A 16,513-nucleotide genomic window follows, 5' to 3' on the forward strand; every position below is an offset into this window, starting at 1 on the left:
GGAATTAGATTTTAAAAGTATTGGTACAGCAAAAAGAAAAAAAAAACGGGGAAACAGATAGTAATCAATATTAAAAATTGTAATCAAAAGAACAACAATTTGAAAAACTTACCAGGGAAGGACAAAGGAAGACAACAGGACAAAAATCCATAGTGGACAGGGCTCAGGACAATACCAAAGAATTTTTTTTAAGCATCTCAGGAACAAAAGACATACCAATAAATCCCATAAATAGGTGTAGATGTAGGCAGAAAATTGTCAATAAGAAAATACTAAAGGCAGAAGTATTCAATCAATATTTCTGTTCTGTATTTGGAAACAAGCAGGGTGATGCATTCATTTTACACAACTATATGAGCTTATCCAGTCTAGCTTAAATTGACAGCCTCAGATAACTTGTACCCAAAGTCTTAAAAAAGAGTTAGCTGAGTATATTGCTGGACCACTGACTGTGGGGGCCACGAGGCAAGGGGGCTCCATTCCACCCCCTTCCCTCACAGCTCTGGCCATTCAGCAGACAGCAGCTCCCTCTTCTTCCTCCTGACAGCCCAGGGGGTAAAGCTGGGCATCAGCACAGCCCCTACCCACAAGTGAATAATTAACCCTGAAGGGAACCCAAGTTCCCTAAAGTAGTCTGCTTTTGACACCTTTATGTAATACCTGATCTAACCAGGGTTAATTTTTCACACAATCAGACATTTTTAAAATACTCTTCAGCTGTGCACGTGTGTTAAGTCATGGCTACAAAGTGCTTTCAGGGGCCTCATCGCTCAAAAACTGTCACTTCTGCTTTTGCCCAAAGTCTTCAAATCAAGCCTGGAAGCTTTTCTGGAAGATGTGACTCAATCGCCTATGTTATATTAGGCTCACTACAGGAGCAACTGAGCAAGACTCCATGGCCTTCTGTCAGATAACATAGTCTAAAGCAGTGGTCCTCAAACTTTTTTGTACCAGGACCCATTTGTAAACATCAGTGGTCAGTCCCAACCCAGTGCCCCTCAGTCCTGACCCAGTGCTCTCACCCCCATGCTCCAACCCCACCCAGTATGTGAGGGTGGGGGCAGCAGAAGATGTACGGCATAGGGGGCTCTAGGCAGCTCCTTGCAAGCTCAAACTCTGACAGCCTACAAAGGAAAAGCCACATTTTCCCACATTTTTCTCTTTTAAAGGAGAATCCATTTTTAAAGTTTGTTCGCGACCCTTTCATAAATTCTTGCAACCCACTTTTGGGTCATGACCCATGGGCTGAGACACACTTGTCTAAATGTCCCTCTTAGCTTCAGAATCAACAAAAAACATGTCTCCAACTGCTGAATGCAGCTTGGATGAGAAGAGGGGGAAAAAAAAACACTTGTGAAACAGTGTACAACAGTACTCATCAGCATTCTATACTAATACTTAGTCCAGAACCCTGCAGGACTGAATAGTTGGCCCCCAGGGAGCAAGAGCAAACTAAGTGTGGGCAACCAGGGCACAAGCTGACCTAAAGGCAGTGCTAGAATGGACTCAAAAGGGAATTGCTTTGTTGTGCTGCCAAATCTAGGATTGCCCCTTGTTACTAGTGCCTATAATCAGCAGCACTCTGTCCCTAATCCCCTTATCAGCCCCAGTTTCCAGTAAGGGATGGGCATAGCCAGAAGCCAGGGGGTCAATGCAGCCCCCTACTGCAGCCACTGGCTGTGGTGATGGCTAGGGTGATGGGGGTGAGCCACAATGCAGATGCAGTATAGGTTGAGCCAGTCAATGCACCCGTAGCTGCTGCATTAACCTCTTGGCTGCTGGATGTGCCAACACCTGTCCCTGCAGCAGCTGCCCAGGACACAAACCTTACCAGTTATGCTTCTACCAGGGAGGACATGTGCCTTGGACAGGTGCAGAGAACTTTGGCTCTTAGGGAAGATGCTATGAGAAATTGGATACTGGTTCCAGTTTAGCACTGGCTCATGGAGCCAGGGCAGCTCAGGGGAAGTGGAGTACAGAGCCATTTGCCTCTAAAACATCAGAGGCAAATGGCTCTGTACTCCACTTCCCCTGAGCTGCCCTGGCTCCATGAGCCAGTGCCAAACGGAACCAGTATCCAAAGGATGAAAGACCCTGAACCCCACCTCAGAGCCATCCACAGCCCCTAACCTGGTTCCCTGATATTGCTCTATCTATTGTATCTAGATCTCTATAAACCATTACACTCCTTTGCAGCCACAGTCCTCTAGGTCGATCCCCTACACACCATGCAGCTCCTTCCACTGCCCAAGCCTACTCTGATATCCCAGATGTGCTCTTCCCATGACACCAGCTTGCCTGCTGCCAAGGTCTAATCTGGCCCATTTCTTCCTTCTTCTACCCTTTGTCAGGAAAGAGAGATTGGGCCCTGTATACTAGTCCTCAAGCTTTTTCCCCAGGCCCAAATATTTGGATGCCCACTTGTTCTCAGGATGAGTTTTTTCCCAGTCTGACAGACCCCCAGGCCCACTCCCTATCAGGAACATTCCCAAATTATCCAGCAGGCTATTATACTCTTGGCTCCAATTTATTCATTTACTCTCTGCTTTCTTCCCTCAAGAGCTCTCCCCAAACACTTACCTTTTCTCTCTAGATAATCCATCAGTCCATGTGCACTTACCAATAAGAGTGATGATGAGCGCAACACACAGCAACAGCAAAAGAGCTGAGACCAACCATGGGACCCATAGTTTGGGTTTGCAGGGTTCACGCTGAGGTGTGCTCTTCTCTGGAGGTGCTAATTTTGAAGAAACCCCCAAAACAACACCAGTCAGTTTTGCTCAGATCAGCCCTGTCAACTAGAGGGAAGCAACCTCCAATGGGGAGCTGGGGCCTGTCTGGTGTCTATGGGGAGCGACACTGCAGCATAACCAAGGAGCTGTAGGAGGAGGGAAGGGAGCGGGACACACTCTGAGAGGGAAGGAGAGGTGACCATCCCCTTGGAAGAGTGGCTTTTTCAGGTGGCAGCAAGGAGTATGGAGGTGGACATAAGAGCATGGAGTGTCAGGGAGGGGACAGGAAACAAGCCTTCACTGCTGCAGGATGGAGGGAACAAGGAGGGCTGCCATTATTGTGCTAGTCCAAATCCAGAGAAAAATTGGTGTTTTCCTTGTGTAAAATCCTTGATTCCCCCAGCAGCAGAAACAGCTGCCAGGAGACAGGTGGGGCTATGCACAGTCAGGGGCCCAGGAGTGTGCTCTGCTGAGAACACGTGTTACTCCTAGAGCACACAGTGAGTGTGCTGACAGCTATCAGGACTGGATAGACATTTTCCACTGAAACACTGTTGTTATGGAAAACTGGTTTGGGCAGCCTCCCCCCTAACATTCAAAGAAAGCAACTGGTTTCATTTCCCACATAGCCATACATTTTCCTGCTAACCAGCCGTGAGCCAAAGTTTCCAGTTCCTGGAAGCATATGGTCATGCCTATGTCTGAATCCTGGAAGGCAGGGCAAGGGGCCCCTCCCCAGGGAGGATTTAAAAAACCAATTCCAGTCCTTCCTGGCCCATTCCAATGACAAAATAGTGCTTGCTCAAGGATCGTTCCCGTCTCTGTTTTTCTCAGTCTCTTTCTCTCTCTTTTACTACATAGCTTCACCAAGCAGAATCCTATTTTACTTAACTGATGACCAAAGTGCAACTTTTGACCTACTCTGAGTTATCTTATTATTGTGTAGGATAAATTAATTCTATACCCCTTCCTGGATATGTAAGTCACCTGTTAAATGAATAAGATTGCCTTAAGAGCACTCAGACATCTCCTTATTCCATGTACGTAACCAGAAGAGGTAATAGATTTGCCCATATAAGATAATCAGGGAACTCAAGGTAAGGGACAAGACTGTGGGCAGTCTGTGGTCACCTTTGTTCACCACTACCGGGGCCAACGTGGCCCAAGCAATTCCTCATGATTGCCACAACAGTAAATGTCACATGCATGGGTGGACCCAGGAGAGGGTTAAGTGGGTGCAGCCACACCCTCTCCAGCTGTGCTCAGTATGTCCAATGCAGAGCTCTGTCTATTCAAGGATCTATCTAAGCTTAACAGCTGTTTGGAGCTGGGTCCTGCTGGAGCCACTGGTTTTGTGCAGCTCTGGAGCCCAGCACTCAACCCCTGGGCCCTAGACCCCTGTGAAAGCAGTGGCTCTGGCATGAGCCCATGCAATGTGTGACGGGCTAGCTGGCAGTGACCTAGCCCAGGGGTTTTGAAAGGGCAAAAGATGACTGGAGGACTTGGGATTCCCTTTCCCCACGAATCAGGCCCCAGAGATTCACCCCTCGTGTCCCCTGATTGGCCCTTGGGTCACCTGGAGGGGAATAAAAGGGGCAGCACATCTGACTCAGGGAGAGACCAGCGAGAGACCATGAGGAAGGAACTGGCAAGAGCTGGGCCAGCGGGGAGGGAGCAATTGCCCCAGAAGAACTTGAAGGAGCAGGACCTGCAGGCAGCAGTTGGATCCTCAGCAGCACGGCGTGTGGCCGGCAGGAGAGGCTTCCTGCTTCAGCAAGGATCTGAGCAGTGACCTGAGAGATTCCCAGCTCGGCTTCTGGCTCCTCCAATCAGAGACCAAGTAGCTCAACATGAGGCCGGGGATCCAGGAGGGTCAAGACCCCTAGCAGCTCAGAGCAGTACCAGTACTGGTGGCCATGTGGCACTATTCTTGCCTACCACATGGGAGATCCAAGTTTAAGTCCTAGCTTTGGTGACTTGGGGTGAGTGAGCTAACAAGGAAAATTTCCTCTTGCTGTGGAAAGGGGCCATTGTGTTTTCTCGTTTTCTTCCCCTCTGGTTACCTAGGCCCTATATTCTTTGTCCTTTGACATTTTGCATTTTGTGCCTTTTTATATTTCCCCAACCAGTATTGTTTGCTCTGCTGTTTGTATTTTATATTTTGTTAACCCTGTCTTTTGTCAATGATTGTAAGCGTCTAACCTTTGTTGAATCCTGCCCCTTAAGGCATTGTAGTGTCCACTATACCCCCTGATTATGCCTGTTATGTTCCCAGTATTGTTCCCTCATTAAAAGGTATATGGTTAAGTCCCCAGTGGTGGTCTGGCTCTGCTCTATCGGGGGAAGAGAGTCCCTACACCTCCCACAGCGCTTGTGCACCTGCTTTAATCCCTTCAATTGGAGAGGGGGTACCTTTTGGAGTACCACCCGGGTTACAAATGCATGTGCCACATCACCAACAGCTGGGTATGAGCAAGCACAGGAACCCCACAGGGCACATGTGGCACCATCCACGTGAGCACATGCAAACTCATCAGACCTCTTTGGAACAAGATATGGGGAGATATTAAGCTGTCACTGGCTCATCTTGATGGATGAGGACAGCCAGATCACCTGAGAAAGCTCATCCCATCCTCAGGGCAGCCATGGTCTCTGAGCCAGTCATACCCTTCAGGCTTGCATTACTCATTCTCTGGAGGGGAGGCCAGACCCTAAGCAGCTCCCTGGAGGGCTGGGACAGTTTGTAATCTAAAGCTGGAGCTGCGGAGTCAGTTTACAAACACCTTTGACAGCACAAAATATATATTCATGGCCCTTCTGGTCCCTGGAGCTGTAGTGTCTACAAGGTCTTGCCTCTTGGGGTCTAAGGTCACCAGGCAGAGGAATCACTATCTGCACATGTGCCCATTGCTGAATTGCTGTTTTTTGCCATGCCATTGTTGACCCATTTAATACAGATTGAGCCATGCTCAGGACAAGGAGCTTGCCTGTTAACCTGTAACATGCTTAGAGCAGGGAATATGTCTCCTGTTGACTAAGTGCTCTATAAATTGACATCTGTATGCATGTTATTTTGGTTGGCAGAAATAATTTGGCTCCTAAATGTTCATTCTTCTGCAGGAGAAAAAAAGGAGCACAAAATTGGGTCATGTTCCAAATCACAACTACTTCTTCCCTTCCAAATCTCAGGGTGTTCTGTTCAAGCCCCTCTCTCCTTGGTAGACTTTGGTCCCTTCTTCTCCCAATGCATTCCCTCACCAACCCAACATCATCTCCACCCCTCTACAGCCAGTGCTGTGTTGAGGGTCCAGAGGACAAGACACCATGATAAAACCAGATCTTGGTTAGCACTCCTCTTACCCAGCAACCAGAGATGCTGATGAAGCTGCCCAGCCTCTGTAGAGATGCTGCCTCTACTGCCTCTGACCTAGCACTGTTAGGCAATGTTGATGCTGCCTATGAAGGGTCCCTGCAGCTCTGCCATCAACATTGTGAAAGGAACAGACACCAGTAATATCTTAGTTCTCTTCGTTGGCTAGTCACAGGTATTGCTCTAATTCCTCCATCTACCCTTTTTCACCTTGTTTACCACGTAACCTTATGTGTATTACCTAGAGGTGGCCTCCTCTGTATCAATCTTTCAGAGCCATAATTTTCTTCTTACTCCCTTCCACCATAAAAATCCCCCAGATTTGCTTCTCAGGTGTTGGAGAAAAGTTTGCCTTTATCAGCATTTTCTTAGCACCAGGAAAGAACTGCTGCCTTGAGGTGTCAGGCCCCACAGTCCATTCACTGAGTCTCCAACGACCTGAGGCTGGACTGGAAACAGCCCCATAGAATTAGAAGACTCCATAAACCACTACACAAACCCTCAGCCCCATCCCCCTGAACAGCCATGAATTTACCTTTGGCCTCTACAGGGAGCAGCGTGTCCTTGAACTTCACCTCGGCGTAGGTTATCTCTGATGCCATCCAGAGACTGGTCAGTGACCCTTGGGGTTTTCTTTCCTTATAGTCCTGTCACATTCAGAGCTGGCCTTTCTGTTTGGTGGAGCTTGGAGTGACTCTCACTACTGTGGGACACTCTCGTGGCCAACGGAGGAGTTGGAAGCCTTGAGACTACCTGACAAGTACTCAGATGCCAAAAATGCCCTGGCCAGCTCTGGTGCTTCTGAACCCAGGAAACCAGATAGAGCTTTCTGCAAATCCAAGAGTTAAAAAAAAAAAAAAAGGAAGAGGAATTAAATAGTTAAGAAGGAAGTTGCAATCTTCCCTTTGCAATGACAAGGCAGTCCCCTCCCCACTAGGACAATATTTTCCTTCCTTTGTTGTTCTAGCCCTGTTTCTCTCTCTCTCTTTCCATCTCTGTATGCCTTTTCTGCTTTTTAGTTTCCTTGCTCCCCTCTTCTTTTCTCTGAGTCTTTCTTTCTGACTCTAGCAGTCTGTGGTTGACTCCACTGCTTCATCTGCACTTGCAAAATTACCCTTTGTGAATGACTCATGCCAGAAAAAGATGCAAGTGACCCAGCACAGAACATTGCTTAACCTCCCTGGCTGCTGAACACGAGCTAAGAGCAGCCCTGGTTTGTCCCTTCTGCTGAAAAATGTTGGATGTGACATGTCCATGTCTACTCTTGTAATGGAACATTGTTCTGCTCCTACCCTCAAGGGACAGGCATTGTAAACAATGGGTGACTGTCCTTCTGTCGTTGAGTGCAACAGGGAGTCAGAGGATACCGAAGCAAGCTAAGCCTGCTAGGTGGGACTAGCACCTAAGCAAGGGCTGGCTTCTGGAAAGCTAGCAGGCCAGTAACAACCAGGACTACCCCAGGAGCTAGCTGCACCACAATAAGCAGTCCAGGAGCAGACCTCCAGGCAGTACAGAAATAATAACTGAAAGCAGACGAATCAAGATCCAACAGAGGAAGGCAGGTTGGACATCTAATCTAAATGCAGTACCGTGGCAAGGTAGTTTGGCACCTGAGGCAAAGCCCGCAGCGGCAGCCTGCCCTTGCCCCATGCATAGATCTGGGGGGCATAATCCCCCATGCTTGCCTGGGAGTGCACGCAGTGGCAGGAGCTGCCCTTCCCCCTTGAACCGCTCGTGGCTTCATCCTGCGCCCCACCCCAGTTGGGCAGTGCCTGTTGGCACCCCTCTGCTTTGGCATGCGGAGCAGTGCCCCACACACACCCTCTGTGCTGCAGCACTGCCTAAATGGAAACCCCTGTGGGCATCTGAAAAGCCACCTGACTGGAAGGGCTGGGCCTCTTAAGGCACACAAGGCCAGTGCCCAAGATCAGTGCCTGGCCCTAAGCAGGGTGGCTCCAGAAAAGGGACTGATTGGCACTGAAGCTGTCCCAAAAAAGCTGCAAGCAAGGAGCTAGTGGGGAGTCACAGCATTCAGGGAAGTTTTGACCCAGGAGTTGGGTGGGCACCAGAGGGCATCACAGCTGCCCCTGGGGCCCAGTCCTGCTCAGTTGAGGCACTGGGACCATAGCAGATTGCAGGAGTAAGACAGAGAGACAGACTGAAAAAGGAGGAGGAGGAAAGAAAAGCAGGACAAGAACCATGCTAGGCAAAGATTCCTACCCAGGAAGAGCTTCACATGCCCAAAGGCCTCCATGCCAGAGGCCTGATATAAAGTCTTTTGAAATCAAGACCAGCATTAATTTCAGGGAGCCTTGTAACAAGCTCCAGCTCTTCAGACTTCAGGGTCTTTCTGTTTTCCTCTCCCCTCCAACCATGCTGGGGTTTTTTGCCCTTTTCCTTTTCTCTGCTAAAAGTTTCCTATGTTACCCTCTGTTCAGTGCCCATTATAAAGCAGGCACAAATTCTGACTGGAGCTTTCAGGTGATACCTTAATTCTCATAATTAAAAAATAATCAGGATGCCTCTAAGTAGGGGAGATTTTTGGCAGGTAACCAGGGTGGGGAGATCTGTCCTGAGTTAGCAGGAAGGAAGAGAGAAGCATTGAGTCACTGAATACACGGAGTGAGGAAGAAAGGCTTGTGTCCAGTTGAGAATATGGTTCTAGCAGGGAAGAGCTGGGTGGGTTTGGGTTAGGTAGGCTGATCAAGGGCAGACTGGAATATCAATTTGGGGAGAGGTCCAGTGGCACCCCGGGGCAGGTTGGGGATATTAGTGAAATGGCAGTAAAATGATCTCAGGAAACATACAAAGTTGGGAAATGAGGGGACTATTTGGGGCCTAGGAGAGAAGCACCTGTCAAGGGTGGGACGTGGGGAGGAGGAATTATGGGTGAGCAGTCAGCCCCTTGGCCACAGATTATAGAGTGGGAATAGGTGGGAGACTTCAAGCAGAATGGATGGGATGTATATCTGAACCCCTTTTGCAGCAATCCCCTCTCCCTCAGCCAAGGGGAAACCCTGTTTGTCTCCATATTCACTTTGGGGCTTTTTTCTCCGGAAACATTATTTGCTTATATGGGTTCCTCTTTTCTGCATCACAGTGAGTCAGTCTTGTTCCACAAATGGAACCACAGTTGTGGGTCAGAAAAATGATCTAGCAGGGACCACCGGCCTGGGAGGAACAACTTCTCCTCTTACACTGCTCTACATCAGGACCAGGACTCACAGGCAGGACCGCAGCTGACAATCCAAACCCAGTTATGCTCTCTGAGTAGAAACTGAGCATCAGGTTTGCAGAAGAGCCAAGGCACATTGGACTGAGGGGCTCACATTGGACTGAGAGGCCCAAATAGGGGTTGGTCTCCTGACAAGACTTCTGACTCCAGAGGGATTAGAACAGTGATTCTCAACCAGGCTTCTGTGGCATCCTTGGGTGCCTTGAGATCCTTTTAAGTGCACTGCAGGGTGCAAACACCTTCACGTGATTCACAAGATAAACCTAGAGATTCCCAGTAGAAATCCATAGCATCAAGAACATTCGGACCTGTTGCAGTCTGAGTTCTTTGCAACAGAAGAGTTGTTTAACTACATAAAAATAAATGAAAGCAAAGAGCTGGTATTCCCTGAGGGGCAACTTGAGTAAAAAGTCTGAGAACCACCAGATAAGAAGCATCTTGGGCCCTTTCCGCTCTCTTCATTCAATGTGAGCATGAAAATGGGAAGCTTAATTAGGAAGGGGATGTGGTTTTCAAAATGGTCTCCATGCCCCACAGGCAGGTACCCACTGTCAGTTCAGAATCAAGATACGAGAAGCACAGTTTCTGGTTTCTATTCCTGCTTACCCTGTAGGCTAGCACAGCTCAGAGCCAGACTTTCTTTCTGCCTGTATGTTACCAGCAGGGTAGTTGCTTGCTGTGTTATTCTGTCCTGAACCACCCATCCATAAGATAGGCACCATAGCTCTTGCACAGATGTTTCTGAGGGTAAAACTTCCCCTGTAGTACCTGGTTAGTAGTGGCAGTGAGTGAGGAAGTGCTCAACTTGATTCTCAGATACCAGGGGTGTTTGTAGGACCAGGAATTAGAAATAAAAATGCCTTCTCCTCTGACTTGGAGTGGTTAAGAGACAATGAAGATGTATGAATCCCAGAGACAGTGGGGCCCCACAGATTTCTTTTTCACCAGGTCATTTTTGAGAGTCAGCGCCTGGTTCTGCACTTACACGGTGTGTTGGTTTGGTTTCACTGAGGCAGGACAATTGTTGTATCCAGCAGCACACAAGGGAGTGATGTGATCGGTGTGATGTCCAGCTGCCTGCGTCTCTCCAGCTCAAGAGGGACCAGGTCCCAATTTACCAATGGGTTGAATAGCAATATTCTTGTGTGCAGGTCCAGAGCAGGGCTTGAACTTACATCATCATACCATAGGTCCATGTGGGGAAATGCTTTACCACCAGGATTGCCTGGGGTTGCATACCTAGTCAAAGCAAGAGATCTTGAGCATAGCTGGAGGTGGAACAAGTATACCAGGGAGCAAGAAGAGTGACAGAAAAGATGAAAAACCAACTGGATTTCCCTACTCAGACTTCTTCCTTCTATGAAGCTTACAGTCATTAGGTACAAACAGTACAGCTATAAGCCACTCTCTGCCATGTCAGCATTTAACAACTATATTTAGCTCAGTGGATCTGTTCAGTTCCTTTTCTGGGGACCTGACAACATGAAACCTTCCCACAACATCTCCTTCCTCTTATCCAAATAGGACCCCTTTCATGGAAGTACCTCCTTGTCTCAAGCATCAGTCCACATCCCCCTGCCAACTCCATCACCAGCAAGGGGTATAGTGCACCACAGCAGCACTATTCCCTGTCAGCACAAACATGGCATCACCACTAGGATGGGGGCTGCCCCCTTATCCTAGCCTCACACGCAGGGAAAGCACTCATGTTTAAAGCATCCAGCCTGCCACCTCCCCTTTGCCAAAAGTATTCCACCTTCATCATCCTCTCTGCCTTTCCTTCCTGATGCTGGAAGCACTTTGCTCTGCCATCCAGAGTAATCAGAGGAGCAAGGGACCCCTGATGCCCAAGTGAGAGAGCGAAATCCTGCATGGCCTAGGGAAAGGTCTTCTGAGGCCTAGGGAGGAGGGATGGCCTGGCCCCTTAACTCCAGGAACAAATAGTTAGTGCACCCCCTTGGGAGAAGGCCTGACACTGGGGAAGGGGATGGGAGTCAGGGGACAAAGGAATTCCTTCAGGAGAGTTCCTGGGAGGTCAAAGTAGTTGGATGAGAAGGGGGAGCTCCAGGGCTAGGTACCTTGCTCTGTACTGCAGCATGAGGAGATGGGCTACATGGACAGACAAGTGCCACCATCTCCCAGTGCTGCATTAGAGCAGTCCCATCAGCTACATTAGAGACAAGACCCCCCGCCCCCCCAACACACTCACACTGCCATAAACATTGAATATAGGAGGGGATTGAGCAGAGCAAAGTTGGGGGACCACTAAGCCCCCCAGTTTTGTTTCAGTGACACAAAGCTCTGAGAGCTCTCAAGGACCAGCTTCTCCCTGGAGCCAGCCCACCACCAGACCCATGTCTGCTGGGTCCCACACCTTCCCAGCACCAGCTTCTCCACTCTCTGAAAACCCCTTCTACCTTCCTGGTACGCTCCCATGTGGGCGGCTCCCTGGAGAGAGACAGAGCTGGGAAACCCTCTGGCAGAGTCAGTATGCCACTAAGCCTGTTGGGCTATGAGTTACAAAGACACTGGCTGACTAGGTATATGAAGGGCAGCTGGGAGGCACGAGAGAGAAAGCGCAAACTAAGCAACCACTCGGACTGATAGCCTTTAAAAACCTCCAAGACAGACAGACAGGGCCACAGATCATGGCTGAAATAACAGCTGGGCTTGGAGGAATGGGGGGAATGAAAGAAAAAAAGCCCCAAATAACTCAGGAAACTACAAAGGAATAGGCTGAGAGAGTTTCTAAACCTTGGCCTAAGCATTAACTCTTTTCTATTAATTTGGGACTATTTTCCACAGGAGAAGAATATATTAATTAATCTACTAATAAAGTCTCCACCCAAAATCCAGAGTCCAAGACTGGAGGCACATTGACCCACTTTTGTTGAACACCATGGGTCCAAACTTCACAGCTTCCCCTTCACTAATGGATAAGTCAAATATCCCAAAGCCAGGAACACCCTGATCTTGCCATAGCTTAGAGACAATCATCATGTCTACTGCTGTCTACCCCTGTGCTGACCTAAATTGGGCTAAATCCACATCCCAGGACAAGCCATTAGTTCAACTGGAGCAGGTTATGGTATTTGGATCCCTTCCAGTAACATTCCCCTTCCAACGATCTTACAGCGCCTGACAAACCTTATTTAACTTAGTCTTATTTAACAGGTCTCTGGCCTGCATGTGTCATCCTGTTTTTACACACTGGGAAAGTGAGGTACAAAGAGGGGAGTCTCCACCCCCACTGTCACCAAGTGGGCCAGAGGCAGAGCAGAGAGTAGAAGCTAGATTCTCCAGCTGATACTCCCACCATGAAGCCAACCTTCCTTGTGCAGGTGCACTTGAATCCACACTGTACCCTCAGCCTTCAAGGCAGGGACTTTGTTGCTTATGTATCTTTCAGTCACCATGAATGTCTATGGTCAAATCAGCAATCACCCGAAACACACCAAAAAAGCAGTGATATACAGCCAAGCCCTCAGATACCACCGCATCTGTACTGAAGAGAACACCCGGGATTGCCACCTCACCAATCTTAAAAAGGCTTTCACCCAGCAAGGACACTCCTCCAGAGAGGTAGATCGCACGTTTGAAAGAGCCACCTGGATACCACGTGAAGAACTGCTGCAGTACAGAAGAAAAACACCCACAAATCGCACACCGCTGGTTATGACCTATCACCCCTCCCTTGAACCTGTATGGAAAATCCTCAAAAAATTGCAACCCATATTAGAAAAAGACCCTATTCTTAAAAAGATCTTCCCAGAGCCACCCATCCTAGCCTTCAGACAAGCACCGAACCTCGCCAACCTCATCACCAGAAGCAAACTTCCTCAAGCCCAGAACACACCAAAAGGATCCAGACCGTGCCATGACAAGAAATGCAAAACCTGCCCCCACATCTCCACCACCCCCACTATTACTACACCCCACAACAGAGCCATCAGCATCCCAGGATCTTACAGCTGCACCTCCAGGAATGTAGTATACCTCATCCAATGCACCAAATGCCCTGATGGAAGATATGTAGGAGAGACCAGACAACAACTGCGCACCAGAATGAATGCACACCGGAAATCCATCAAAGACAGAAACACCCAATTACCGGTGGGGGCACATTTCTCACAGGAGGGCCACTCTCTCTCCAATCTCTCAGTCCTGATCCTCAAGGGAAATTTACACAACACATCCCAGAGACGAGCCTATGAGCTCCATTTCATCAACCTGCTGGATACTAGAGATCAGGGACTAAACATAAACATTGGATTTTTGATACATTACAATCTGCCTGGCAACTGACTCCCCAGCCCAGCCCCTGGCTTCTTTACTTTTCATTCCATCCAGGAAGAGCACACACCAACTGCTGCAGCTTCCTGAGCCTGACGAAGGGTTTTTGAACCCGAAAGCTTGCTTAATAACTATTCTCCAACCATTTGGGTTGGTCTAATAAAAGATATCAAATTCACCCAAGGAACCTTGTCTGCCTATGGTCAAATAAAATACTCACCCTCACAGGAAGCCAACGTCACTATACGAGTATGTGAATCTATATAATTTCTTGTTAGCAGACAGCTTTTCTGCTTGGAACAATAACTTCCCACATCAAATCTGATACACTGTATTGCGCAGAGATAAACACTCAGAAACTTTGGAGTTACAGTACACACAAACAATAACCCCAGGACCAAAATGTCACTCCAAACCTGAATGGACTTTAATTTCAAAGGTTTGTGACAATACACATCAACATACCACAAGAAGTGTACCTTCCATACATCATGGTTGCACTAGGCCTGATTTTTTAATTTAAGGTAGGAAAAAAAAATGTAAGAGTTGTATGTACTGTATTTACCCACATACCACATCACATCTTTCCCCCACAAAAAAATCAGCCTTCCAAAGTTGGAAAAAGTTTCTTAAGCAAAGGCATAGGCAGACAAGGTTCTTTGGGTGAATCTGATATCTTTTATTAGACCAATTAAATTGTTGGAGAAAAAATATTTAAGCAAGCTTTCAGGTTTAAAAACCCTTCATCAGGCTGAGGAAGTTCCTGCAGTTGGTATGCGCTCTTCCTGGATCGAATGAAAAGTAAGGAAGCCAGAGGCTGGGCTGGTATGCATGTAAGATAGGCAGTCAGTGAAGATGTAAATTGAGGAGTCAGTGGGTGAGAGACAGGTTGGGTGGCAGGGAGAAGGGGGATGAATGTAGCAGTTAGATAGTGGAGCGGTACCTGGGGAGTCAGATGTCAGGCAGGTTATAATGTGTCATAAATCCTATGTCTATATTTAGTCCACAATTTTTAGTATCCAGGAGGTTGATGAAGTGAAGTTCGTAGGCTCGTCTCTGAGAAGTGTTTTGTAAGTTTCTTTTGAGCATCAGGACTGAGAGATTGGAGAGAGAGTGGTTTCCACGTGAGAAATGTGCCCCCACCGGTAATTGGGTATTCTTGTCTTTGATAGATTTCTGGTGTGCGTTCATTCTGGTGCGCAGTTGTTGTTTGGTCTCTCCTACATATTTTCCATTAGGGCATTTGGTGCAATGGATGAGATGCATTACATTTCTGGAAGTGCAGCTGTAAGAGCCGGGAATACTGATGGCTCTGTTGTGGGGTGTAGTAATTGTGGGACTGGTGGAGATGTGTTGGCAGGTTTTGCATTTCTTGCCATGGCATGGTTTGGATCCAGTTGGTGTGTTCTGGGCCTGAGGAAGTTTGCTTCTGGTGACAAGATTAGTGAGGTTCGGTGCTTGTTTGAAGGCTAGGATGGATGGTTCTGGGAAGGTCTCTTTAAGAATAAGGTCTCTTACACTTATTTAAGGATTTTCCATACAGGTTCGAGGGAAGGGTGATATGTCATAACCAGCGGTGTGCAATTTGTGGGGGGTTTTCTCCTGTACTGCAGCAATTCTTCACGTGGTATCCGAGTGGCTCTTTCAAACATGTGATCTTACGTAAAGGCATTGATTTTTCTTTGCTGCAATAGCAGCATGGAGGACTAGAAGCATGGAGACACTGTTCTAATGGTTGCCAAAATGGCTCCTGCTTCTCTCTGGCCCAGCAAGTAAAATAGGTGGAGTCCAATGGTAACCTGCTCACAACCAGTAAAGAATTAGCAATAGCTATTAGCTGAGCAAGCTGGATTCAGAGCAGGGAGAAGCACTGCAGAGCAAATCTTCAGCATCCAAGAACTGTGTGAAAAGTACTGTGATCACCAAACAACTGAACCATAACTTCATAGGCTTCAAGAAAACTTTTGATAGGGTGTAGCAGAAAGCACTTAGGCTCACAAAGAAGTAGCATAACATCAGCAGATCCCTGATAACACTAATAGAAGAACTTTCAGGACTCCACTACTTGCATTGCTGTATTGACAACATCGTTGAATGGTTTGCAACCTCAGTAGGCGTGCACCAAGGTTGCCTGCTCTCACCATGCTTTTCAACTTTTTCCTCAAACAACTGAATCAGACACCTTAGAGAATTTCACAGAGACTGTATCAGTAGGAAGGCGGAAGCTCAACAACCTGTGCTTTGCTGATGACATGGATCTGATAGCAGGGACATCTGAAGAGCTTCCGGAACTTACAGAAATGCTAGACAAAACTGCAACAAGCTACAGAATGGAAATAAGCGCTGAGAAAAGTAAAGTGATGACAGCCTCCAAGACCACCAACAGCAATGTTGATGTGAAGATTGGCAAATTAAAAGCTATCAAGAGTAACAAGTTTTAAGTATCTGGGAGCCACCGTCATAACAGACTTAACATCTGAAAAAGAAGTCAAGACCAGAATAGCCATTGCCACCAGTCAACTAACAAAACTAAAGAAAATCTGGACAAGCAGCAATATTACACTAAAGGTAAAGTTACACCTGCTACATGGTGTGGTCATCTGTACAATGCGTTATAGCTGCGAGACAAGGATGCTTAATAAGAAGTTAGAGAAAAAAAATTGAAGCATTTGAAATATGCAGCAGTCTCCTAAAGCAGCGCGTCTCATACACTGAGCACTGGACCAACAAGCCTGCCTGTCAAGCATCAAATCAGTCAAGAAATTGGAACCTATGAACTGTTGGTGGAGGTTGTGCAAAGGAAGCTGTAATGGTTTGGACACATTATGAGAAGGCCAGATACCCTTGCCAATGCCATAATGCAGGGCACAGGCGAGGGAAAGA

General features: G+C 47.6%; 1 protein-coding gene across 1 annotated transcript in view; it reads right to left on the minus strand.

Annotated features, from left to right (window-relative positions):
* Positions 1-7,136, minus strand: part of LOC102371157 (C-type lectin domain family 4 member D) — a 12,268-nt gene extending 5,132 nt beyond the window's left edge. Inside the window, exons 1-2 of the mRNA XM_025214398.1 lie at positions 6,638-7,136; positions 2,621-2,737 (exon numbers count right to left, since the gene is read on the minus strand). Coding sequence (XP_025070183.1) covers positions 2,621-2,737; positions 6,638-6,704 — 184 coding nt within the window. The 5' untranslated portion in view covers positions 6,705-7,136. The remainder of the gene's footprint in view (positions 1-2,620; positions 2,738-6,637) is intronic.
* Positions 7,137-16,513: the final 9,377 nt, after the last annotated feature.

Source organism: Alligator sinensis, unplaced genomic scaffold (genome assembly GCF_000455745.1).
Source record: "Alligator sinensis unplaced genomic scaffold, ASM45574v1 scaffold1129_1, whole genome shotgun sequence".
NCBI classification, from domain to species: domain Eukaryota; kingdom Metazoa; phylum Chordata; order Crocodylia; family Alligatoridae; genus Alligator; species Alligator sinensis.